This window comes from Dipodomys spectabilis, unplaced genomic scaffold, assembly GCF_019054845.1.
Source record: "Dipodomys spectabilis isolate Male_0828 unplaced genomic scaffold, ASM1905484v1 ptg000294l, whole genome shotgun sequence".
Lineage (NCBI taxonomy): Eukaryota > Metazoa > Chordata > Mammalia > Rodentia > Heteromyidae > Dipodomys > Dipodomys spectabilis.
This window is the reverse complement of record NW_024870971.1, coordinates 2,187,894-2,213,254: the sequence shown is the minus strand read 5'-3', so window position 1 is coordinate 2,213,254 and position 25,361 is coordinate 2,187,894. Positions and strand designations below refer to the sequence as shown.

General features: G+C 35.9%; 1 protein-coding gene across 1 annotated transcript; it reads left to right on the top strand.

The window, feature by feature from the left end:
• The first annotated feature begins 17,713 nt into the window (after positions 1 to 17,713).
• Positions 17,714 to 18,748, top strand: LOC122126962 (olfactory receptor 4K15). Its single transcript, XM_042701504.1, has one exon. The coding sequence runs from the start codon at positions 17,717 to 17,719 to the stop codon at positions 18,746 to 18,748; it is 1,032 nt and encodes a 343-aa protein (XP_042557438.1). The 5' UTR covers positions 17,714 to 17,716.
• The last annotated feature ends 6,613 nt before the right edge of the window (positions 18,749 to 25,361 follow it).

Here is a 25,361-nt window from a genome sequence, read left to right as displayed (position 1 = left end):
GAGTCTCCATGACAGAGTGTAGTTAGTGCTGAATCAGAATGCAGAGCCTCCTGTGAGCATCACACTAATTATCCTTGACAGTAATATGGACAGTAGTCATAAAAAGTACTTTTGTCCTAAGTGAAAGACATTGCATAAACCAGTTCTTTTTTCTATTCAAATATAATTTTGATGAAAGCTTATTGCTTAGAAAATACAGATTATTTTAGATCATGTAATAACAAAGAACTTTGAATTCACAAATTGTTTTTTATGCCATAAGCTTATGATTCTCTTTGATTGAAAACATTTTCACCCTGCAAACAAAATGTACCAACACATTTCTGATATTTTCATTCAATTTTTCCATAACACTATTACACATATTTGCATGTAGAAATTATCTCAATTTGCATTTATCTTTAATTTAAAATGTGGATATCTCATCATACACCTTATCTCTTCTTGTGGATTAAATATTTTATTTACTTGGAATTTACTATTATATATTTGATTATTAATAATATTTTATTGACTTGTGGAAAGTTTGGTTGTTGTTTTCTTTAGTCTTATCTATTGTAGAACGTATTGTATTTGCTAGTATCAAAAACATACATACTTGTTTCCCAATCTACGTACATTTAAGGCTGATAATTTAGTTATATAGAATTCTGCATTATTCAGAGAAAATGTAAATGTCTTTGAAATTGCCTACACATATGGATGACTTTATTTAAATTGAAATAGGAAAGTTAATGTGATATATATTCAAATTTTACAAATACACAAAGATATTAATTATTTATATCTGAAGACCAGATCTATTATTTCCTGTTTCTTTAGAACAGGAGAAAGTAAAATTCATGTGCATTTAACAATAAAGATGAAAGGCATCTATTGACTGTTTCATCTTCTAGCCAAATATTTTTTATTGAATAGGAGCCCTTGATATTTACATTATAAAAAAGCTTATATATAAAATTTAAATATGTTAGAAACAATACCAAGAAAGAAAAACCACCCTCTGTTTACACTGTATTTGATGTTGGTATAATTTGTGGAGGGGAAGGTGGACCCATTGCAACAATGAGATGTACAAGACGTTATGTTGAAAAACGAATTTTATAACTTTGACGGTGGGGGGGGGGGGCTGGGAGGGATGGGGGAGGGATATAGGAAGGGATGGGAAGGGGAAAAAAAGGAGGAGGCAACAATTCTTGATAAGAAAAGTACTCATTACCTTGCCCATGTAATTGTAACCCCTCTGTATGGTAGTTTCACAATAAAAAATTATATATAAAAATGTAAATGCTTGTATTCTAACCATGAGAAACAGACCCATTTAATGGGAATTTGTAAACCTGTAATTGTCATCACTTCAGATTCAGTATTTTAATATTTTACATTATAAATATAAGTTGGGACTATATACCTAAATATTAACTCAGAATGGTAAGTCTTATTACAAGCAGAATTTTAGATATAGATGGTCTTGCTGAAAACATGAAGTAGAATTTCTTTTTTTGTAACTTCAGAATTTTGTTCAACTTCATTGATTCAATGCCAAATATAGTAATCACCCTTAAACATATGATTTTCTCTTACATATTTTTATACAGTGCTGAAAACATTTTGAATATCCAATAAACATGAAATTTGTCATAATACTGTTGGTATACATGTTTTCTTTTACATTTCTGTAGAAAATAGAGAGGGATTGGTTGAGAACCTGAAATTTCAGGACCTTTCACTCCTCTGATTTTTACTAAGTCTGTCTTATTCATGGACTTATTACACACAATTATGAACAGATACAGTAAAAAAAAAAACCTTTCTATGAATACCTTACATGGCTCAGCAGATATAAACAAACACATAGTATTATAATTAGTTGTGTTTCAACCAATATGTGATCTGAGTGTTTCACTGATTTTTTGCCCCCCTTTTGCCTCTCAAACAAGGTAAAAGATATGGTAATCCTCTCAAGCTCCCAAAGATATGTGAGTGCTTAAATTAAAAATAAAATGAAAATTAAAGATTTGTTGAAAGGTAGTATGTGTAGTAGAATGTGAGTGGCATTAAGTATATATGTATGCATATACATAATACGTATTATATATAGTATATATGATAGTGTAAAATTATTACATTATGCTACATATTATACCGTATAATATATTGTATATTATATTATAATTCTATATTATATTATGTGCATATAATCTGCTAATACTCATAATCATATAACAGCATTTATTATTATTTACATATGATATTATGCTATGTGTTATACATAATATATGCTGTTTATATATTATATATACAGTATGTATATCAAATATATACAATATATACTACACATAATAAATAAAATACACTTAGAATACATAATACAGTATTATAATAAAGTATATTACATATCTATTATATATACTATATTTTGTATTATAATTCTATATAGTACCACACTAAATAGCTCAATTCAAATCTATCCATGACAAATTTCTAATTTATGACTGAAGTTGAAGTTCTACTTCATGAACATTAACAAAATGATGAAATTTGATAAAGATTTTAATAATAAGCTATATGTTGTGTGATTTAAGGTAGCTGCAGTTACCCAAATTGCTATGGAGTTTGACTGAGAAATCAGTCATAGTAAGAATGACATTTCAAACCTTTAAAGAAAATGATTGTGTTGAAAGGAAAATAGGAAGGATTTGATATGTCTAATATTTAACAGTATGCATTTAAATATCAATCTTTTTGATTACAGAAAAATTAGAGAGAATCATGCAATTTATATTTACAAATATGTGTAGCATCTCCTTTTATTAATAGGAAAATGACATAATTCTCTCTTATACCAGAGGTCATTTATGTAGCAAAGTCTATAGGGAGCCATACGTATATACATCTGAGCAAGTGAATAAAAGTGGAGCTATGAAATAGAGGAGAGAAAATTAAAATAGCTGAGGGAGAAAGGTTAAAGTTTAGTAGGTGTTATGAAGGGAGCAAATATTTCTGTGAGATGAAAAACAGTATCAACCTAGATTATTTAAGGAAATACACCATTTGAAATTTCCCCTGCAAATACCGTATTTTTACATCTGTGAGCACTTACATACAACCTCATTGTGTTTACTTGTACATTAATAAATTGAGTTTAGCTTCAACATTTGAGAAAAAGAAACATGCATCTTTTTTGTTTTTTATTTTAACATGCATCTTTTTTGTCTCTCTGGGATTGACTTTTTCATTTAACATATTTTTCACTCTGTTTCTTTGCAAATGAAGTAATATAATTCTTCCTAATAGATCAGTATATATTGTGTATATATACTATATTCTCTTGATCCATTTATCTATTGAAGAACATCTGAGTTGTTGTCCATATCTTAGTTATGGTGAATAGTGAAGGAATAAATATGGTTGTGCAGGTGGTTTTACTATACCCTGATTTGTAATCTTTTAAATATATGCCCAGGAGTAGTATTGCTGGATCATAGGATAGTTCTATGTTGAATATTTTTTAAAACAATTTTAGGATAGAAACCATGTCAGCAATTCCAACTTATTTGTCCAAACATTCATGACTATATACAATTTGTTTTCTCTGTGTCAACACATTTTACCAGGATACAACCAAAGACAGATTTGCCTATAAATTATTATAATTAATATTTTTTTCTTCTAGCCATATGTACACTTTTTAAAAACTTATCTCAAATGACAATCTTATTTCAGCACTTTTACTTGTGTAGGTCACATATCATAAACAGAAAATTCAAAAAAGTATATATTAATGATAAACTGAAGTAGAAAAACATTCAATTTGATAATAAAGATACTAATTAAAGCAAGGAAGGAGTATTAAATTTACTAGTTTGATAAAGGAAAAAATAGATAATAGTAAATGACTGAAAACTTACAGCAAAAGTTGTGATTATCTAAAACTTGCTGAATACTTTTGCTAGGCAATGTGTTATATTCATCAAAATATGACAATTTCCACGAAAAAAATAATTTTATTTTTAGAAGCCGATTTTGAGTGATTTACTTCTAAGTCTTATAATAACAAATCAAATGCTTGTTTGTTTTGGAAATCCTGGGGTCAAACGAATACAGTATCATGAAAAATTTGTAAAAGTAAAGGAATAAAGATGAGTGATTTTTCTCAGTGCAAGAGTGTTGTCTGTATAGATTTTTCTTTCACTTTCTATAGAATAGTCTTCCATTCACTTAATTTTCCTGAATACATTTTTATAAAGGGCAAATTATATATTCAATTTAACTTAAAATCAAGTTACCAGCTGGTTGCTGGTGGCTCACACCCATAATCCTACCTATTTAGGAGGCTGAGATTTGAGGATCGCAGTTAGAAGCCAGTCAGTGCTGGAAAGTCAATGATACTCTTATCTCTAGTTAACTGAAGTGAAGATGTGGCTAAAAATGGTAGAGAACTAGCCTTGAGCAAAAAGAGTTTAATCCCCAGAACTAACTAACTAACTAACTAGTTATATGAACCCAAATGAAGATTATTATTACCTTCAGCTTACTTAGAAAAGCTAGTTTGGTTTTAACATTTGACAGTTGTCTAAAAAAATTCATTGTATTAACAGAATAAAATAAAAATAATTATTTCATTTGCAATAAAAACGGTTTAAAAATAATGCCTATTGGAAAAATTCACATATTAAGAATCAAAAAGGTATGAATCATTCCGTTTCCATATGTGCATTGTAAGAGAGGCAAATGGACTGATGCTTCTATCTTGGAAGTGCTTTGATTTATGAGCTCAATAGTGACAGAAAAAATGTAATTTCTTGAAGTCTATTTACACAACTTTGACTCTACTACAAAGTGGCAGAAAACATTTTCAATTTTAAACTTTCCACAGGATCAAAATACAAAAAGAATCAATAAAGCATCACAGAATAATTTACTGATAATTTGGAGCTGCGGCCAAAGATTGTGTTCTGGCTAGGGATCCATAAAAAGGATATTAAAATATGAGTGCTTATAGGAAAGAAACAAGTCACCACAAATAATATAAGTAATATTTTTTAAAGTACAAAACAAATATGACTATAAACTTCATTGTTTGGTGGAATGGCATGGTTATCTATTACACTGATCTAAAATGCCAGGCTGAAGCTAAAGAATTTATTTTTTCAAGCCTGGCTAAAGTGGCAGAGTGACAGCTTAGCAAATGCAAGGCTCTGAATTCAAGTCATAGTACTGCCAAAAAATTAATAATTTCTTTTTGCTGATATATTTAATATATACAAAGTAAATGGTTTGTGATATTTCTATATTTTTTATCTCCCATCCCAACCATTTTTATAACATTTTTTTTCGAGACTTTTGAAAGCTTTATTGAAGTCAGGCACCAAGCACAGATCAGGGTTTTTCTATCTATGATGATGAACAGGAAGCTGTGGGAGCTTGCTGGACTGTACCCTGGACTACCTTTTCTTTAAATTTTATTTTTATTGTTATTGTAGAGGTGATATACAGAGGGGCTATAGTTACATGAATCAGATGAGTACAATAAGTCTCTCCTCCCCTCACTCAGTTTTTCTCTCAGTCCCCACCCACAAGCAGTTCATTTCCACATAGTGTGTAGTGACTACTACTGTTGTATTAGTTCACCCTGTATTCCACCTTTTCTGTGCCCTCCCCTTATCCTACTAAATAAAACAAGACAAAAGGAAATGAAAACAAAAAACAACAGCAACTAAAAATATCTCATTTCCTTTTTTGTATTTCATTTTGTAAAATATTATTTTATATGATCATATGCACATAGCTATTGAGACTTTGTCATCCACTCCAATGAAGATCCTTCCTTGGCCTCAGTATGTGAATGCCTAGAAACCTACATACTTTATCATGTCCCTATGTGGGGTCTGTGTGTGTGAAGTAGTAAAATGCCATCCATGAGCAAAAAATGCTGAGCATGAATGAGAAGCCTTGAGTTCTTATACAAACACAAAAGCCCTGATACTGAGGGTTAATTATGATCTTTTCGTATTGCATAGTGTTCTTTGATGATATTCTCTTTGATCTCCCTTTCTGTCACTTTTTCCCTGGTTCCTCCACAAAAAAGTCCTTGTTCTCTCTCTCTCTCTCTCTCTCTCTCTCTCTCTCTCTCTCTCTCTCTGTCGCTCTCTAACAGGCATTTAAATGCTTTTGCACAAAAGTACCAACTCCTTGCACGGGCCCATAAATTAAATGAAAGAAACAAAAGAAACCCTGACATATTCATCTCTATTTTCTATCTTTGCTCTGAAGCATTCACTTTTCAAATTCAGGAATGGTAAGACTAATCAAATAATACCTTTAGGGCTGGGAAGGTGGCTCAGTGGTAGAGCACTTGCCTTGTGTGGCATTTGCCTTGCGTGCATGAGGCACTGGGTTCGATTCCTGAGCACCACATAAGCAAAAAGAAAAAAGAAAAAAAGCTGAAAGTGGCTCTGTGGCTGAAGTGGTGGAGCGCTAGTCTTGAGCTGAAGTGCTGAGGGACAGTGCCCAGGCCCAGAGTTCAGGCCCCATGCCCGGACACCCCTCCAAAAAAATACTTTTAAAATGAAAACTGACTCTAAGCAAAGAACATCAGGTCTTCTGCAGGACTGACCCTTTCTGACTAGGGTCAGTCCTGTTGTAACAATGCCTCACTTGACCAATCCCAAAATAGTGAACTATCAGAGCACCAGTGCCTGCCTCCTATCACAGCAGAACACATCTGTGACAGAGACCATTCAGTAATTATGTAAACCTCTTTCTTGACCCCCAGTCCTCCACCTCTATTTAAATCTAAAGCAAATATCTTTATAAGGAGAATCGGTAAAATCTAACTTGCCTCTTTCCACCATAAGCATCTCTCTATTCTCTGCCATTAGTTGCTTTTTTATTAAGACATATTGGTATGAGCCCTGACCTGTGCAACACAGGAAGTTAAACTTGGGTTCTAAACTTGTAACAGTACTGGAGATTGAACCCAGGGCCTAATGCAGGGGTTGTGGAGACATGAAATCCGTTCTCTATTGTGAAAAGTGAGGTTCATTGCTTGTGTATAATCATAGAGGCTGAAAGATTCAAACCCAAACCCATGGTCAGAGGACTTCTGGGATACAGGAGCTGCATCCCTGCTGAGTGTAGATTGCTGACAGATAATTACAAGAGCTTTGACCTCATCTTTTAAAACATAAAGTAATAAAGACAGGCTAATCCCTGTAATCTTAGCTACTCTGGAGGCTGAGATTTGAGGATCACAGTTCAAAGCCAGCCTGAGCATGAAAGTCGGTGATACTCTTACTACAATAAACCACCAGGAAACCGGAAATGGTGCTGTGGCTCAGGTGGTAGAGAGCTAGCCTTGAGCTGAATTGCTGAGGGACAGAGTCAAGCCCAGAGTTCAAGCTCCACAACGATCCAAAAAAAAAAAGAAAGAAAAAGAAACAAAGAAAGACAATCCCAATTCTTTTTGTCTGGCTTCCCCCTCTACACACACATATATAGGGTCAGTTGTCCTCTAACATCTTTTATGATTCATGATGCTCTTTTCTTTCTCTGTGGGGAATGAATTCTGTCCTTTACCCCTTTTTTAAAATGTTTATTATTTTTACTTTTTAAAATTATTGTGTCAGTTGCAGGGTTTGAACTCAGGGGGCTTGGGTGCTGTCCCTGAGCCTCTTTGTGCTTAAGCTAGCTCTCTACCACTTGGGCCACAGTGCCACTTCCTCCTTTACCTGTTTCAGGCACAGAATTGTATGGAAAGAACTTATATTCTTCTATTTTACTGTAGAATTCCACATTAAACGCATTTCAACACAAATAAACATAGCTGGTAGTTTTCCAATAATTGATTTCAAGACATTCTACGGAGATATAGGAGCTGAAATAATAATAATTCAAAAACATAAATATTAGTAAAGCTGAGCAGAGATCCTGGGATTAAACCTTGTAATTGCAGCCACTGGTTCTTGGCAAAATTACCAAAAACATTTACTGAATGTCTTATTGCGGTCAGGAAAGGAGGATCAGAGTTAAATGCCAGGAATCTCCATCAATTCGAGAGAAAAAAAAAGGAGTCCTTGGAGAACACTGTGGCAGTACACAAATAAGGAGTTCCAGCAATCCACAGACGAACATTTTTTTAATTTTTATTTTTTATTGTGAAAATACTGTACAGAGGGGTTACAATTACATGGGTAAGATAATGAGTACATTTCTTATCAAGCATTGTAGCCTCCTCCTTTGTTTCCCCTTCCCATCCCTTCCCATCCTCCCCCCAAGCCCCCACCCAACACAGAAGAACTTTTAAAAATTTACATTGTGCATAGTGAGTGGGCATTGTGTGAAGGAAACACATAAACTGAAAAAAGTAGCAGAGGAGAACAAAAATGCCAGAATTCACATTGTCTAAAATGTCCATTTTGTCACTATCTAGAGTAGATAACTTAATGCATGGAGCATTATATAGAGAACCCTGACCAATTTTGACTGAACAGTGACATAAAATGAAACATACACTGATGCTTAATGATTAGTTTTGAAAATGTGTAAATATTTTAACTTCTTATTTCAATTTCTTAGGGAAAATTGCTCTTGGGTGAAGCATATATTTTCTCCTCCTTTAGCTAGGATTGTTTTTCATTCAAGAATGGAATTCAAAAATTTAAAAAAGTGTTTTCTTCTTATGACCTCATATAATTGTGCTGCAACAATGGAGAGTAGAAATCAAGTACTATAGTTCAATGTCTTAAACTTACACATTAGGCAAATGAGTTCTTGAAGTGTTTTTATTTGGAACAAATATCTTTCAACAAAGATAATTTGATTATTTCACTTCTGTATCTGCCATGCCTCTATTTACTTGTTACTTTTATATGTATACTTAGTCATGTATACTGTATTTCTAATAACCCTATTACCTTTTCAATTTTTATGTCTTTTTGTGTTTAACTTTCTTCTCATTTTTAGTAGAACTTGAAGGCAGGTATTTTTTTTTATTTTAATTTTTCCATACTAGTTTTATTTTAATATGCCCACTGACATTTTTTTCAGGCTCAAGAGGTAGAGTGCTAGCTTTGAGCTGAATTGCTGAGGGACAGTGCCCAGGCCCAAAGTTCACAACAAACCACCACCACCACCACAACAAAATTCTGTTGTAACAAGTGGTAGAGCCCTGATCCTGAACAAGAAAGTGAGAACTGGTGGTCCCAAGTTCAGGTCACAGCACATCAATACCACTGCTGGCCTCTGCATCCACCTCCACCCTTCTACATTTTGGTGAATGATCTACTCTCTAAGTGTTCTCTGTTGCTCAGTCTCTCTTCAGATGTGGTACCAGGCCTGCTAGGCCTTTAACTGAAAGGCAGGTCACCTCTGCAGCTGAGGATGCTTGACTCTGGTTGCTTTGCTACTCCACCCTCGAGTGTTCAGTGGTAAGTCGGGACACCACTTCCATCTGATAAGCCCTCCTTCACTCACTAATTTTTTCTCTCCTATGTATTTATTGGGGTGCTGTGTGTCACTCCAGTGCCGTGAAACCCCTCTGAAATGCCTTCTGTGCTCCCTGGAAAGCCAGAGTGCCTAATTTTTTTATGCTATTCTCAGATTTAGACAATTTTTGCCTCTGCAATGGTAAATAGTTCAGAAGCCTGTTTACTTTCAGGCTCAACTTCCCCTAACTCCCTTTCTCTTTTCTACAACATTTTGGATTGTGCCCTGAAGAGTGTGACCCAGGCTGGGTCCCGGGACCCCCCTCTAGGTTCCCTCTCAAAGGCTAGCCAATGTAGGCTTGATCTATTTGTTCAGGGTTTCTTTGCATTTTTTTCAGAAATTTGTCATCTTGAGTTCGCCATCTTGGCCACATGGTGGGTTAAGGGTTTGGCACCATCTGACCCATACCCTTCCACCAAGCTTACTACTCCTCTATCCATCTATTCTAATGTGCCTTCCTAACAAGTTGCTCTTTTCACAGACCCTGGCTGGTAACTGAGGCACAAACATCTGATGTGCTTTGTTAGCAAAGATGTCTAAACATTGTTGTCAAAATTTTAGGTTTTGAGTTTTGCCTTTTTTTGTTTTGTGTTTATATTCTAGTACTGACTACATGATTCTAAAATATTGGGCATATCTGTGCTAAGATACTCACATCTAATGAGTTTTGTCATTGCAGAATATTTCTTGGACCAGGAAAGCAGTATTCTATTTGATCTCCTTGTTGCCTAGTTGGAAATAATAAAGGGTTTTTGTGGCAAAGATTGCAATTCAAAGCCAACCAGGGCTGAAAAATCCCTAAGATTCCATCTCCTAACTAACCTTTAAAGAGCCAAGCTGGAAGCATGGCTCAAGACTCTTATCTCTAACCAACCAAACACTGGAAGTGGTACTGTAACTCAAAGTGGTAGAGCACCACCCGTGAACAGCAGTGCTCAGGGACAATACACAGGCCTTGAATTCAAACCTCCATGAATACTAACTGCCTCGACAATAGGGGTAAAAGGCTGGAATTTGTTCCCCTCCCAGAAAAGACAGTGAGCAGCAGCTGTCCCTTGGTGGCGTGAGTCCTTAGATGAAGTCTGGAGAAAGTCTCATGAGGCATTGAGTGGCTGGAAAAAAATGCTAGGGAGCAAATTAATGGCAAGAGGAAGTACTTGGGGCTGAAAAATGTTGGTGGAAATGTCCTTATCTGGTGACAAGGTAGAGAAGTCAGGTAACAAAGGCAAGAATGTAAATTCCTGTCCAGTTAAAAGATAGACAGGTATAGACATTAGATGGGCAGGTTTCTACTTCTATTGACCTCCCAGCTCTGGTTAATTTTGAAAGGGCAGGCACAAAGTGGCTGATATGACATCATCTCCTCCTATTCCTCTCCATGGTCCCTTGTTCCCCAGACTGGCTAAATCTAGGTGCTCATTGTTGGGATGGCTTTTCCCAGTTAGTATTCATGGAGGTTTGAACTCAAGGCCTGTGTATTGTCCTTGAGCACTGCTGTTCACGGGTGGTGCTCTACCACTTTGAGTTACAGTACCACTTCCAGTGTTTGGTTGGTTAGAGATAAGAGTCTTGAGCCATGCTTCCAGCTTGGCTCTTTAAAGGTTAGTTAGGAGACGGAATCTTAGGGATTTTTCAGCCCTGGTTGGCTTTGAATTGCAATCTTTGCCACAAAAACCCTTTATTATTTCCAATTAGGCAACAAGGAGATCAAATAGAATACTGCTTTCCTGGTCCAAGAAATATTCTGCAATGACAAAACTCATTAGATGTGAGTATCTTAGCACAGATATGCCCAATATTTTAGAATCATGTAGTCAGTACTAGAATATACAACACAAAACAAAAAAAGGCAAAACTCAAAACCTAAAATTTTGACAACAATGTTTAGACATCTTTGCTAACAAAGCACATCAGATGTTTGTGCCTCAGTTACCAGCCAGGGTCTGTGAAAAGAGCAACTTGTTAGGAAGGCACATTAGAATAGATGGATAGAGGAGTAGTAAGCTTGGTGGAAGGGTATGGGTCAGATGGTGCCAAACCCTTAACCCACCATGTGGCCAAGATGGCGAACTCAAGATGACAAATTTCTGAAAAAAATGCAAAGAAACCCTGAACAAATAGATCAAGCCTACATTGGCTAGCCTTTGAGAGGGAACCTAGAGGGGGGTCCCGGGACCCAGCCTGGGTCACACTCTTCAGGGCACAATCCAAAATGTTGTAGAAAAGAGAAAGGGAGTTAGGGGAAGTTGGACATGATTAGCATAGAGCAAAGAGAGCCTGAAAGTAAACAGGCTTCTGAACTATTTACCATTGCAGAGGCAAAAATTGTCTAAATCTGAGAATAGCATAAAAAAATTAGGCACTCTGGCTTTCCAGGGAGCACAGAAGGCATTTCAGAGGGGTTTCACGGCACTGGAGTGACACACAGCACCCCAATAAATACATAGGAGAGAAAAAATTAGTGAGTGAAGGAGGGCTTATCAGATGGAAGTGGTGTCCCGACTTACCACTGAACACTCGAGGGTGGAGTAGCAAAGCAACCAGAGTCAAGCATCCTCAGCTGCAGAGGTGACCGGCCTTTCAGTTAAAGGCCTAGCAGGCCTGGTACCACATCTGAAGAGAGACTGAGCAACAGAGAACACTTAGAGAGTAGATCATTCACCAAAATGTAGAAGGGTGGAGGTGGATGCAGAGGCCAGCAGTGGTATTGATATGCTGTGACCAAAGCAGACAGACAGATTCGCAAAAGGCTGTCAGAACTGTGGGTATTCCTCAGAGCAAAAAGGGGGAAAAAGAAAATAAAACAGAGAGGAATCCCACTTATCCTGACTTTAAGCCCTTCCCGTGTTTCGGCACCATTTATGTTAGGTTTTTAAAAAGAGGTGGCCGAGTGAGAACCACACCACGCACGTGGTGTTCAAGTAAAGGGTAGGTTTATTCATCATTCCGGCTGGCATCAGGCCATGTTGGCCCTCCATGTGGCTGGGAAAGGCCTTAGAAAGACCTGGGAAAGAGACCTGGGAAAAAGACCTGGGAAAGAGCCCCACTGACATTTTAAATTGTGTTCTTCTGGTGGAAAAATTCCAGTTGGATCAGTGCAAAATTAGTTGTCCTCCACAGAAAAGGTGCTGACTGAAAAACATTCCAAATTTTAAAAATAGTATACACGTATAAATCAAAATATAAAATACAAGATTGGAGCAAAGGTATCATGAAAAAAAGACACCAACATGTGTTATCAGTAATGAAAGCCAGACGTGGTTTCATAAGCCTGGAATCCCAGTGTTGTCCCTAAACTTTTATGCTGAATGCTAGCATTCTACCACTTGAAAAACAGATCCATTTCTAGCTTTTTATGGTGATTAATTGGAGTCTCACAGACTTTCCTGTCTGGGTTGGCTTTGAACAACAGTCTTCTGTTCAGGATTATAAGAATGAATCACTGGCGCCCAGCAATATCTATCTATCTATCTATCTATCTATATATATATATTTAATTGCAAAAGTAATCTCCATCTTAGAACACTGTACACATCCAAATTCTTCTAAAACAAAAGCAAAATATAATATTTATCTGAGTAAAAAATCTGAAAGAATTTACTACAGCTGACCTACCAAATGATAATTGTTAGAGAAATTCCTTGAAGAAAAAAATAGCACATCTATCAATATTAAAAGTACTAAAGGTATTAGATTGGCAAATATGTAAGTACAAAGCTCTTTCTCTATATATTTTAAATCCTTATAAGTGATCATTCAATGTTCAAAGAAAAAAAGTAATATAATTTTTAAGTGAAAAATGTGGTGTAGCATGGTAGACAGCAATAATAACAAATAGTGGTAGGGAATATTTATACTGTGATGAAGTCTTCATATATGCCCTTACTAAAAAGAAAATTTAGGAAAAAAATGTTTTATTTAGATGATGTTATTTGTGAGTCAATAGAATGCTTTAATATATTTTGGAAACTTTGAATTAGATATTTAGTCTAAAATCACTCAATAAATAAATGTTAAGGGGCTGGGAAGGTGGCTCAGTGCTAGAGCGCTTGCCTTGCATGCTCAAGGCCCTGGGTTCGATTCCTCAGCACCACATAAGCAAAACGAAAAAAGCTGGAAGTGGCGCTGTGGCTCAAGTGGTAGTGCGCTAGCCTTGAGCTGAAGAGCTGAGGGACAGCGCCCAGGCCCCGAGTTCAGACTCCACGACCGAACCCCCCCCAAAAAAAATAAATGTTAAAATATCAGATTGTGTGTATGTGGGTGTATGTGCGTGTGTGCACATGCATGCAGGCAAATGTGTGTGTGTGTGTGTGTGTGTGTGTGTGTGTGTGTGTGAGTGTGTGTGTGTGTGTGTGTGTGTGCATGTACCAGTACTAAGATGTGAACTTGGGACCTCCAGTTCTCACTTTCTTGTTCAGGATCAGGGCTCTACCACTTGTTACAACAGAATTTTGTTGTTGTGGTGGTGGTGGTGGGTTGTTGTGAACTCTGGGCCTGGGCACTGTCCCTCAGCAATTCAGCTCAAAGCTAGCACTCTACCTCTTGAGCCACAGCACCATTTCCTACAACAGAATTTTTGAGGGAATAAAATAAGAGAGATAGCATATGTAGTATGCAGTTACAGAATCTCTCCATTTTGGGGGGGAGGTCCGGTCGTGGGGCCTGAACTCTTGGCCTGGGCACTGTCCCTCAGCTCTTCAGCTCAAGGCTAACGCTCTACCACTTGAGCCACAGCGCCTCTTCTGGTTTTTTTCTTTTTGCTTATGTGGTGCTGAAGAATCGAACCCAGGGCCTTATGCATGCAAGACAAGCGCTCTACCACTGAGCCACCTTCCCAGCCCCAAATCTCTCCATTTTTTTACTTCTTCACTGTCACTTTTCTTTATTTCTTCTAAAGCAAACATGACTAACTAGCAAAATTGGTTACTGCTTTCCTATCAACCATGTATTCATTTGTCAACAAGATTTATCCTGTTTCTATTAATCATGCTGATTGTCCATCTGGGAAAGTCTCATGATAATGCACACTAATTACTGTAAGCAAAGCCTCTCATGCAATTATTCATAATAAATGTGATTTTTATGATCTCAACTTTCCTTTGGGTCTCTTGGTCACTTCAGTACAATGACATTAATTCCTGATTGGTTTCTAGTCATTTTGATAGCTTTTCTTATATCTCTGTGTGGATATTGACACTTCAAATTGTGAAAGGTGGAAAACAAAGTCTGCAGACATGGGATGTCTGCCTTTGTTCCCTCATCCAATGGCTTCTGAAGAATTGCATTTCTCTTGGTAGGTGGTAATGTTATCAATCCAAGATAGGAATAGTGGTATTTTTTGCAACTATAAGAAAAGGCTTAGTTGAAAGGTAATAGTTCCCTACAGCATGTAAGTAAATATTTTGCACTTAAAGCTGTCACATACAAATAGTCTTTTTAATGTAATGCTAGTGGTTTATAATTGTTCTTTATGTCTAGCGGCTTCTGACAGCATTTGTGGCCAACGAATGTACTCCTATTATGAACAAAAGCTCCAATTAGGCTAACTCATTTGCAGGATTTGGAAACAGAATATTTGTTTTCAAACATGAAATTTGTTCTCCTTAGTCATCTTTTCTTATTTCAGGTTTCTGATGTCTATAAGTGGTCTCCCATCTACTTTTATTTCATCTCCTTCAAAATAGCCCAGCTTGACTATGGACATCCTGTGCATATTAATTCTTTTTCAAAAAGTAAATTCTGGCTTATCTCTACAGGGATTAGAAGATGTGGAAGTAGCAACTAAATTCTTCCCATATTGCAGATTATAAGATATCTCTACTTTTCATTTCCAGTAAGTAAAAATTTTGGTCAACATCACTATGAAAAGTACATACAAATATTTGCCTCTAGCATAGTTCAGGAATCACTTTCATATTTCTGATTTGATTTTAGAGGAGACTAAGAAGCAAGAATGCAGAAAAGCTTGTGAAACATTGGTGTTTGATATAATAAGGATATGGTGATCTCTGTGCACAAAACTTTTATTTGTTATATATATATCAGTTGTAATATCTGAGTTGTAAGTATTGGAAAAATATAATTTGATGGAAGCTAAAGAAGGAAGAATCTGAGTATTGCCTAACCTAATCTCACAGGGCATACAGTTTATCTGTGAATATAAAAATGCAATATTTCTCTTTAACGAACACATCTAATACTCATTCTTTTATGTGCCAAAGCATACTATGTAAAATTGTAGAAATTAGTTATTTATTATAATCTGGAATAACACATTATTAAGAATGTGGGTGCTCACTTTGGCAGATTTCTCACCTACATAATTTTTAAGAAACAATTCAAATGTCCATTTCAAGGCAATATGTTAAATTTTTAATATTTGAGGATTCTGAGCTGTGGAAGGCTGAAGGACCAGTTTGGTGTCTTCAGTTTGATAAGTGTCCAATGACACAGCTGTCACTTTAACATAGGCTTTTTACATAATAGTTTTGTATCCACTGTATGTCAGTTCAACTGCTCTGGATAAGCAAATATAATTATTATTGGAAAATAATATTTAGGGAAGGAAGTAATAAACCTAACTACTACCAGTGCAAAACATGTCTTTGAAAAAGAAAGCACTTAAATGTTTAAAAATGAATTAATTTAAAAAGAAGTTACATAGTAAATAAAGTTCATATGTACTAAGAAATTAAGTTATTAATTTCTTCAATTTGCATGATTTTTTTTTACCATGTAAAATGGGTTTTTATTCTGAATGTTCCAAGAATCCAGAGACAATAAAAGAATACAACTTGGAGAAAGGCTTAGAAATCATTGGTGAATAATTCTTGTGCTGATTTTCTCACATAATTGAATCATATATTTTAGAAAGAAGTCTTCTGTGCTCCTAAATCCTTCTGTTATACTTTTTCATGCTCTAGCACCAGAAGACCTCCTTCAGAGACTATCTGTAGTTAATGTTTGATCTTTCTCATACATTGCCCATGAAACCATATTAACTAATTTTATTGGATATTATTTCTTTTCTTGTCTCTGGAGAACTAAGAGACCTCCAAAACTGAGAAAGTGTTGAGTAAGTTTCTGAAGGTAATGCAGTGATTCTCTTGTAATATGATTTTTGCTTTCAGTATTCTTTAGCCTAAAACTCTACTTGTTGAATTTTTCTGAAAATCATGTACTCCCAGTCTGTGATGATAACTGAATTAATTTTTTAATGGATGGGTTGTATGGAAAAGTAAGATTTGAAAAATAAAAGTGAATCTTTGAATTTCATTTCTGGTTGTTAAAATTATTCATTATATTCCTTGTCTTAATTCATATCCTCTCATGAAACTCTAGGAAACATTAAGAAATTTGCAATTATATTTAAGGAAAATATTAACATCAACATTTTAAAATGCTTTAAAATTAGAAAAATAAAAAGCAAGAACTGACACACATGATCAAAGATTTTTCAGTTTTAAATAACCTAAAATTCCTTGTCAAGTTGCTAATTTTTCATATTTTCTAATAACTTTCATGATCTATATAGTTTATACAAATAAAACTTCATAAAATAGAATTTTAAAAAATAGAATGGACTAACAATAAAAAGAACAGACATTTTGCTCATGAGGCAAATTTTCTTACTATACATACTCATCATAGCAAGAAACTTTCAATGATCATTGTCAGCAGGGTTTGAGCATATAGAAGTTCAGTAATAGTGAAGGAAATAATACAGCAACATATTTCTTCATAAAATGCTTAATAAAAATGAGCTGCAAAACTGGCAGAGGGCTCTAGGCAAGCCTAGATTATTTATTTTGCCAATATTTTTAATTGTAGTTAAAAATTTAATTTGGGAGAAAAGGCAAAACTATAAGCAATGATTACTTCTATAAGCTTACCTACAAAAATATAATGAAAAGCTTATTTCTCTTCCTATCCTCCTTTCACAGAAACTATTGATATTTTTAACACCTCTACTGTCATGGCAAAGGCCCATTCCAAACTGACAGAACACATCTCTGTGGTCACACTGTTATGTGGAGTTTGTGTTTTTATTTATGTGTGCCTGTTTTTAAATTTTATCTATCTAGAGTTATACAGGATTTTTTTGTATTATCTATATAATTTTGAATATTTCAAGTAAATCCAAGGACATAGATATACACAGAAATTAGATTCGAGAAACCTAAAGTATAATTGGGAAAGAAAACCAAAAGCAAACCAAACTTCATTGATGGCTATTTGTTTTTCTCCTCTCCAGGTCTCTGAAAAGAAGTTTCTTACAAAGTCAATGAATGAGACGAATTATTCTCGTGTTACAGAATTTGTGTTGCTGGGACTCTCCAGTTCCAAGGAGCTTCAACCTTTTCTGTTTTTCATATTCTCACTACTCTACCTATCTATACTACTGGGCAACTTTCTCATCATACTAACTGTGACCTCAGACTCCCGCCTTCATACCCCCATGTATTTTCTGCTTGCAAATCTCTCCTTCATAGATGTATGTGTTGCCTCATTTGCTACCCCAAAAATGATTGCTGACTTTCTGGTTGAGCAAAAGACTATTTCTTTTGATGCCTGTCTGGCTCAGATTTTCTTTGTTCACCTCTTTACAGGCAGTGAAATGGTTATTCTCGTGTCCATGGCCTATGACCGCTATGTTGCAATATGCAAGCCTCTCCACTATATGACAATCATGAGCCGCCGAGTGTGTATTATGCTCGTTCTCATATCCTGGAGTGTGGGCTTCATCCACACTACCAGCCAGCTAGCATTCACTGTCAACTTGCCCTTTTGTGGTCCTAATCAGGTTGACAGTTTTTTCTGTGACCTTCCTCTAGTGACAAAGCTAGCCTGCATAGATACTTATGTTGTCAGCTTACTAATAGTTGCAGACAGTGGCTTTCTTTCGTTGAGTTCCTTTCTCCTCTTGGTTGTCTCCTACACTGTAATACTCATCACAGTGAGGAATCGCTCTTCTGCTAGCATGGCCAAGGCCCGCTCCACACTGACTGCTCATATCACTGTGGTCACGCTGTTCTTTGGACCATGCATTTTCATCTATGTGTGGCCTTTCAGCAGTTATTCAATTGACAAAATACTGGCTGTATTTTATACCATCTTTACTCCCATTTTAAACCCTGTTATCTACAGTCTAAGGAACAAAGAAATGAAGGCAGCTATGTCAAAACTGAAGAGTCGATATCTGAAGCCTGGTCAGGTTTCTGCAATTCTCAGAAATGTTCTTTTACTGGAAACAAAGTAATCTTATAATGACTGCTCCATTTCATTTTTCTTTCTAGATATTTTCAGGTAGAACTGTTTTGATGATATAACCAATTATTTTAACTCGTGGAGTCATTATCTAAATGTATCTAAATATATTGGTTAATAAGAGCATAAGGGATTTTAGAAAATGATTTATTTGGGCTGGGAAGGTGGCTCAGTGGTAAAGCGTTTGCCTTGCATGCACGAGGCCCTGGGTTCGATTCCTCAGCACCACATAAGCAAAAAGAAAAATGCTGGAAGTGACGCTGTGGCTCACGTGGTAGAGCACTAGCCTTGAGCTAAAGAGCTGAGGGACAGTGCCCAGGCCCAGAGTTCAGGCCCCATGACTGGACCCCCCCCCCCCCCCGCCAAAAAAAAGAAAATGATATATTTTAATATATGTCCATCTTTGACTTCTTTTCTTTCTTGATGTGAAATATAAATGGTTTTTAAATATAAGATTATTGGCTTTCATGTCAATTTATACTTAGTGAAGTATAAATACACTGATTCTTTCACTGATAGAAAATGTATCATTCATACTCTTGTTAGAAAAATTGGTTTTGCTATTTGTCAAGAAAGGAATGTTGGTTTTAAAGCAGTTTAAAATTAGATGCGTAGATAAACATAGTTGTTCTGCTGGCTTTAGTATGGTCTTATTTGTGATCATTTGGGTAAATATCCAAAAGTGGGATAGCTGTGTCATAAGGGAGCTCAATATGCAGTCTCTTGAGAAACCTTCATATTGCTTTCCAAAGTTTACACTCCCACCAACAATGCAGTAAGGTTCCCTTTTGGCATCCCTCCAGCATCTGTTGTTATTAGGTTTCTTGATTCTAGCCATTCTAACTGGGGTGAGGTGGAATTTTAATGTTGTTTTTATTTGCATCCCTTTTATGGCTACAGAAGCAGAACATTTCTTTTCATCCTTATTCACCATAGCTAAGATATGAAACCAACCCAGATCCCTCTCAGTAGATGAATGGATCCAGAAAATGTGGCATACACACACACACACACACACACACACACACACACACACACACACACACACACACACATAATGGAATTCTATGCCTCCATCAGAAAGAATGACACCTGCTACTTTTGTTAAGAAATGGAAAGACTTGGAAAAAATTATATTAAGTGAAGTAAGCCAGGCCCAAAGAAACATAGGTCTCATGGTCTCCCTTATTTGCAGTAATTAGTATATGTCTAGGAGAAACAGAAAAGGTCAAAAGCTATGAACATATGACCATATAAGATGAGGCTAAGTGAAATTAACCCCAAGAGAGGGACATAAGTGGTTTTATCTTTCTTGCTGTTGTTTTCAATGTACTATGTGATTTTTGTTTCTTTTGTATATTCTTCCCCCATGGTATAACTCCTATTTTCACTGTATTTGATTCTGGTGCCCTACATCTTGTATATACATTTTTCTAATTTGGGGAGGGGAAGGGAAATAACAAAATGTTGAAACAAGGTAAGAGGTTGACCCATAGTAGCAATGAGATGTACAAGACACTATGTTGAAAATGAACTTTACAACTTGGGGGCGGGGAGAAGGAGGAGTTGAGGAGGTAGGGAGGAAAGGGATGGTAGGGAAAAACAAAGGAGGGGGTAACAATGCTCCATAAGAAATGTACTCATTATCTTATTCATGTAACTGTAGCCCCACTGTACAGTATCTTTACAATAAAAATATATGTATATTTAATTAGATGCATAGAAATAAATAGTTACTGTTTTGTCTAGCTCTGATCTTCCATCAGTTATAATATTCTGTGATTATGAGTTCTATATCAATCACTGGTGTGCTTTTCTTTATTTTATTATATATATTTTTATTGTTCCCAGTCCTGGGGCTTGAACTCAGGGCCAGGCCATTTTCCTTGAACTTCTTTTTGCTCAAGGCTAGCACTCTACCACTTTAGCCACAGTACTACTTCTGGCTTTTTCTGTTTATGGTACTGAAGAACTGAACCCAGGGCTTCATGCATGTTAAGCAAACACTCTTCCAAATTTCCTTCCTTGTGCTTTTATTTTAATGGGTCTTTGCATCAAGTCTATTCTTCAGGATAAGCTTTCTAAATATTTAAATAGATACAAACAATCAAGTTACATGGAGATATTTCTGATAAATAGGAGATGCACATATTCATTTGAAAGGCTGATTCCTCAGGAGCAATATTCTATTTTTATTTCAATGGATAAGGCACTTGATCTTAAAATAGAACATTAAAATAGAAAATGCTATGTGACTTTATTAGGCCCTGTGCCATTAGGAGTCCCCACTATCAAGTCACAATTTCCAGCAATAAACAAAATACAAGCAAAACATATGTTAGCTACTATGTTTTTAGTTAAAAGTTGAGGCAGGTCCAAAGATATATCAAGCTGAAAGGATTCTTAGTCCTTACATCATGTTCTTCTGTCCCATAAACACCTCTCTTTTAGCACAAATTTTGGATTCATCTTGGAATATTATCACCAATTGGAAGAAAAATACAAATTTTTATTTGTCTTTATAGTGAAAGCTAATAACTTGGTTACTGCAATGACCTCATAAAAGTTATTTAGAATCTATACTGGTGAGATAAATAGTATTTATTGTGAGTACCCATGAATATTTCATTTGATTAGTAACATTTAATGTGGAATTAAACTTAAAGAAAAAATAAACATGAATTCTTGAATGGTAGGAAATTGATTACTAATTAAGGTTAACCAGATATTAGTAGGAAAATCAAAGAAAGGAGTGGAGGAAAATGATGGTACACTTTTTAAAATTTTTTTATTGTGAAAATACTTTACAGAGGGGTTACAATTACATGGGCAAGATAATGAGTACATTTCTTATCAAGCATTGTAACCTCCTCCTTTGTTTCCCCTTCCCATCTCTTCCCATCCTCCCCCCGCCGCCCTACCCAATCCTCCCTGCCCCCTCCCAGCACCAAAGTTGTAATAATCAAAATTTTGGGCATCTTTTTGCTAGGATACACAATATATTAACCAAATTATGGTATATTCTGGGGAGAATTCAAATGGAATAAGTCCTTAAAACAGCTAGTTCACAGTCAAACAAAATAAATAATGCAAAGCTGGTACTTGAAATGTACATGTGGGAGGTGGAATGAAGAGAGGAAATTGGGGAGAATAAGGTCATAATATTCAATGCACATCCTATAAAATTAGGAAAATTGGGGTTGAGTTGGTTTGGGAGGGATGGAGAAAAGGAAGACATAAATTGGCGTGTTGAATGATAACCCCTTTGTGCAACTACTTAAGTATAATGAAAATATAATTACACAAGGAGAAGGAGGAGGATGGAAAGGAGTACGGGAGGGGGAAGAGAAAAAGAAGGAGTAGGAAGAAGAAGAAGGAAACAAAAAAGAAAGGAAGAAAGGAAGAAAGAAAGAAAGAGTAGAAAAGCAGTCATAAGTTTGAAGGTACAAGAAAGAATAACATTGAAAAAGGAAAAATAAGTAACACATATGAGCCAAGAAATACCAAATATGCTTAGCTCAAAAACCAGCAACACTTGAAAATAAGTTCAATGAAAGAAAACAAAACATTAACTTTCCAATGTTTCTAGCATTTGGACTAATTACATCATTCCTGGAATTCAATTCTAAAGAATGAAGAGGGGGTACAAATAGATTTTTATTTGTAGACACTATTTTTATTCTTTAATTTTAAAGCCATTTGGCAGAATTGTTAAATAAAGCCAAGTGCCACCACTCAATTAGATATTACACAATTATTTTGCAAGAATTTATAATGCTGAAAATTCTCATGCCATAGTAATTTATATGTATATGTATGAATCTTTCTGATTTGTGCATATTTTAATAAACAGGCCAAGTTATTATAATGATTAATAATGATTAAATTAAAAAGAATCACAATATTTTCTCTATATTCATTTTTCACAGAGAAAGTAATCAAGACAAGGTTTATCTCCCACCTAATTTTCTGCTCTTAATGAGAACATAGTGAGTACATAAATGAAGTAGAATGGAATCTGTAATTTAAGCCATAAGTAGGCCTGTCTGCCTGAAATCATTGGGCCCTCTAAGATTTATCTATTATCCAGTGTGCTTACTTGTAGATTTATAGGCAAATTCTAGCTACCACAAGTGAGCAAAACCATGCAACCTGTGTTCCTCTGGAACTGGCTTACTTCACTTAATATAATTTTTCCCAAGTATTTACATTTGCTTACTAATAATGGTACAATACTTTTGATAAATGAGTAGAATTCCAATGTTCATTTATATCACATTTTCTTGATCCATTTGTTCTTTGAGGGCCATCTGGGCTGATTCTATAACTTGGCTGTAGTAAACAATGTTGCAATCAACATGAAAAAAAGATACACTGGGACATGATACAGGTCTATGAAAATAGGAATTCTCACTTGTTTTTAATTTCTGCTTATTAGTATACCTTTTTCTATCTTTTAAAGTCTTTATGTTTCTTTTTGTGAAATGAGTAGTTTGTGGATGACAAGTTGTTTGATCCTAATTTTTAATTTGTTCCAATAATCTGTCTTTTGATTGGAAAATAAAGGTCATTTGCCTTTAGGGTAGTAATTGAAAGCATTTACTTTTTCCAAAAGTTCTATTGTATTTTTACCCCTTGTTAATTCTAGTGTTCATTGTTTCATTAATTTTTCATCTTCAGGCTTTCCTCCATCTCTGGGTAAAATATACTTAAATGAAGTAAGAAGCAATAGATGCCTTCACTCCATCCCCATTTTTTGTTGAAAAATGGAACTTTAAAACAAAAAATGAGAGCTTAACAAGCATATCAATTAAAGGTAGTTTGATTTAAGAGAAAGAGGTAGAAAAACAAGGTAATAGAAAGATAATGAGAGGAGCTGGAAGGAGTAAGAAATAACACAGCACTGAAATATTGTTACGGGGAAATACAAAATGTTTGGTGAAGTAGCAAAAAGAAAATAAAACAGGCTCTGAGGGCTCACATCTAAAATTCTAACTATATAAGAGGCAAAGATACTGAGGATCAAGGTTTGAAGTTATCCCAGGAAGAACAGTCTCTGAGATTCTATCTCCAATTAGAAAAATGTCAGAATCTGGGAGTGGCTTAAGTGTTAGAGTACAGCACATGAACAAGAATATAGAACAAGTACAAAAGGCCCTGAATTCAAGACAAACATAAATACAATGAGTGAAATGAAATGAAACAAGAAATTCAGCAATTCAGGCTGAAAATGAACAGGCAAAGCAAATCTATCTTCAGAGGAGATGTTAGTGTAAGTTGGCCCTGTCCACTTATCTGGTGGTCTCTTCCAATCTTTGGCCCTTAAAGCACTGTGTTTTTGGTGTTGCCTACAATTTCTCTTTTGGAAAGGTTTTTGTATATATCTTTTTTAGATTTCCACATTTCTGTGCAACCTTCTGCCCACAAATTAATTGGGTGCAGCCCAGTGTGCTATTGCAAAATTGGTAGACTAGACAATATACAGCTGCTGGAATAAGGCAAGGTAAGTCAGAGACAATAGCACTGGTTCATGAGTATTGGGCTCCTATATCTGAATTCTGACAGAGGTGAAAATTTTGGAGGAAGAGAACTGGATTTAGAAGTGAGTGGTGAGCGAGTCAATGGTAGCTCATGCCTGTAGTCTTAGTTCTGGAAGCTGAGATCTGAGGAATGCAGTTCAAAGCCAGCCCAGGCAGGAAAGTTCGTGAGACTATATCCAATTAACCACCAGTGAACTGGGAATAGCTCTGTGACTCAAGTGCTAGAGCACTTACCTTGAGCTGAAGAGCTCAGTGCCAGCACCTAAGCCCAGAGTTCAACCCCCACGACCTACCAAATAAATAAATAAATAAAACAAAAACCAGGAGTGAGTGGTGGTACAGCTGAGCATAGCTAGTGAGTTAGAAAGCCCTCTGTCATAGCTTGATAAGAAGGAATGCAGGGCTGGGAAGGTGGCTCAGTGGTAGAGCTCTTGCCTTGCATGCCTGAGGCTCTGGGTTCGATTCCTCAGCACCACATAAGCAAAAAGAAAAAAGCCAGAAGTGACACTGTGGCTCAAGTGGTAGAGCGTTAGCCTTTAGCTGAAGAGCTGAGGGACAGCGCCCAGGCCCAGAGTTCAGGCCCCATGACCGGACCCCCCCCCCCAAAAAAAAGAAGGAATGCTTTGGCTGCTCTGACCTCTATGAGTAGGGTCAACTACTGTGGTTCCCCCTTCCAAGCGTGGGGCCAGGTATCTCAGTCCTTATTTTGTCTATTCAATGAAAATCTCTAATGGTAAATGGTATTTATGTCCTACACAGTGAGCAGTAACCTCAAGGATGAAAATTACGCCAAGATTTATATATCCTCACTTTTTGCATGCACCATTTATTTAGGTGATGGGAAGAGTCAGCTGCTGCCAATTTATTTCATCCACCCATCAGCCCAGGACTAGGTTTGTGAATTTTTACTATACAGACTTATTAAAAGTCTATCATATATCTTAGTGTGGGCTGGGCTTGAGTTTGTACAGTTGCTCACTGCTCTCTATGTATTATCCTAGGCAGGGGAAAACAAATATCAGTCTGTTTCTGCTTCTGTCCCATGGCCTGGGCCAGGATTACTGA

Bases quoted from the DNA above. Each gene is read 5' to 3' on its own strand.
- LOC122126962 (XM_042701504.1), top strand. From the start codon at position 17,717: ATGGCTATTTGTTTTTCTCCTCTCCAGGTCTCTGAAAAGAAGTTTCTT.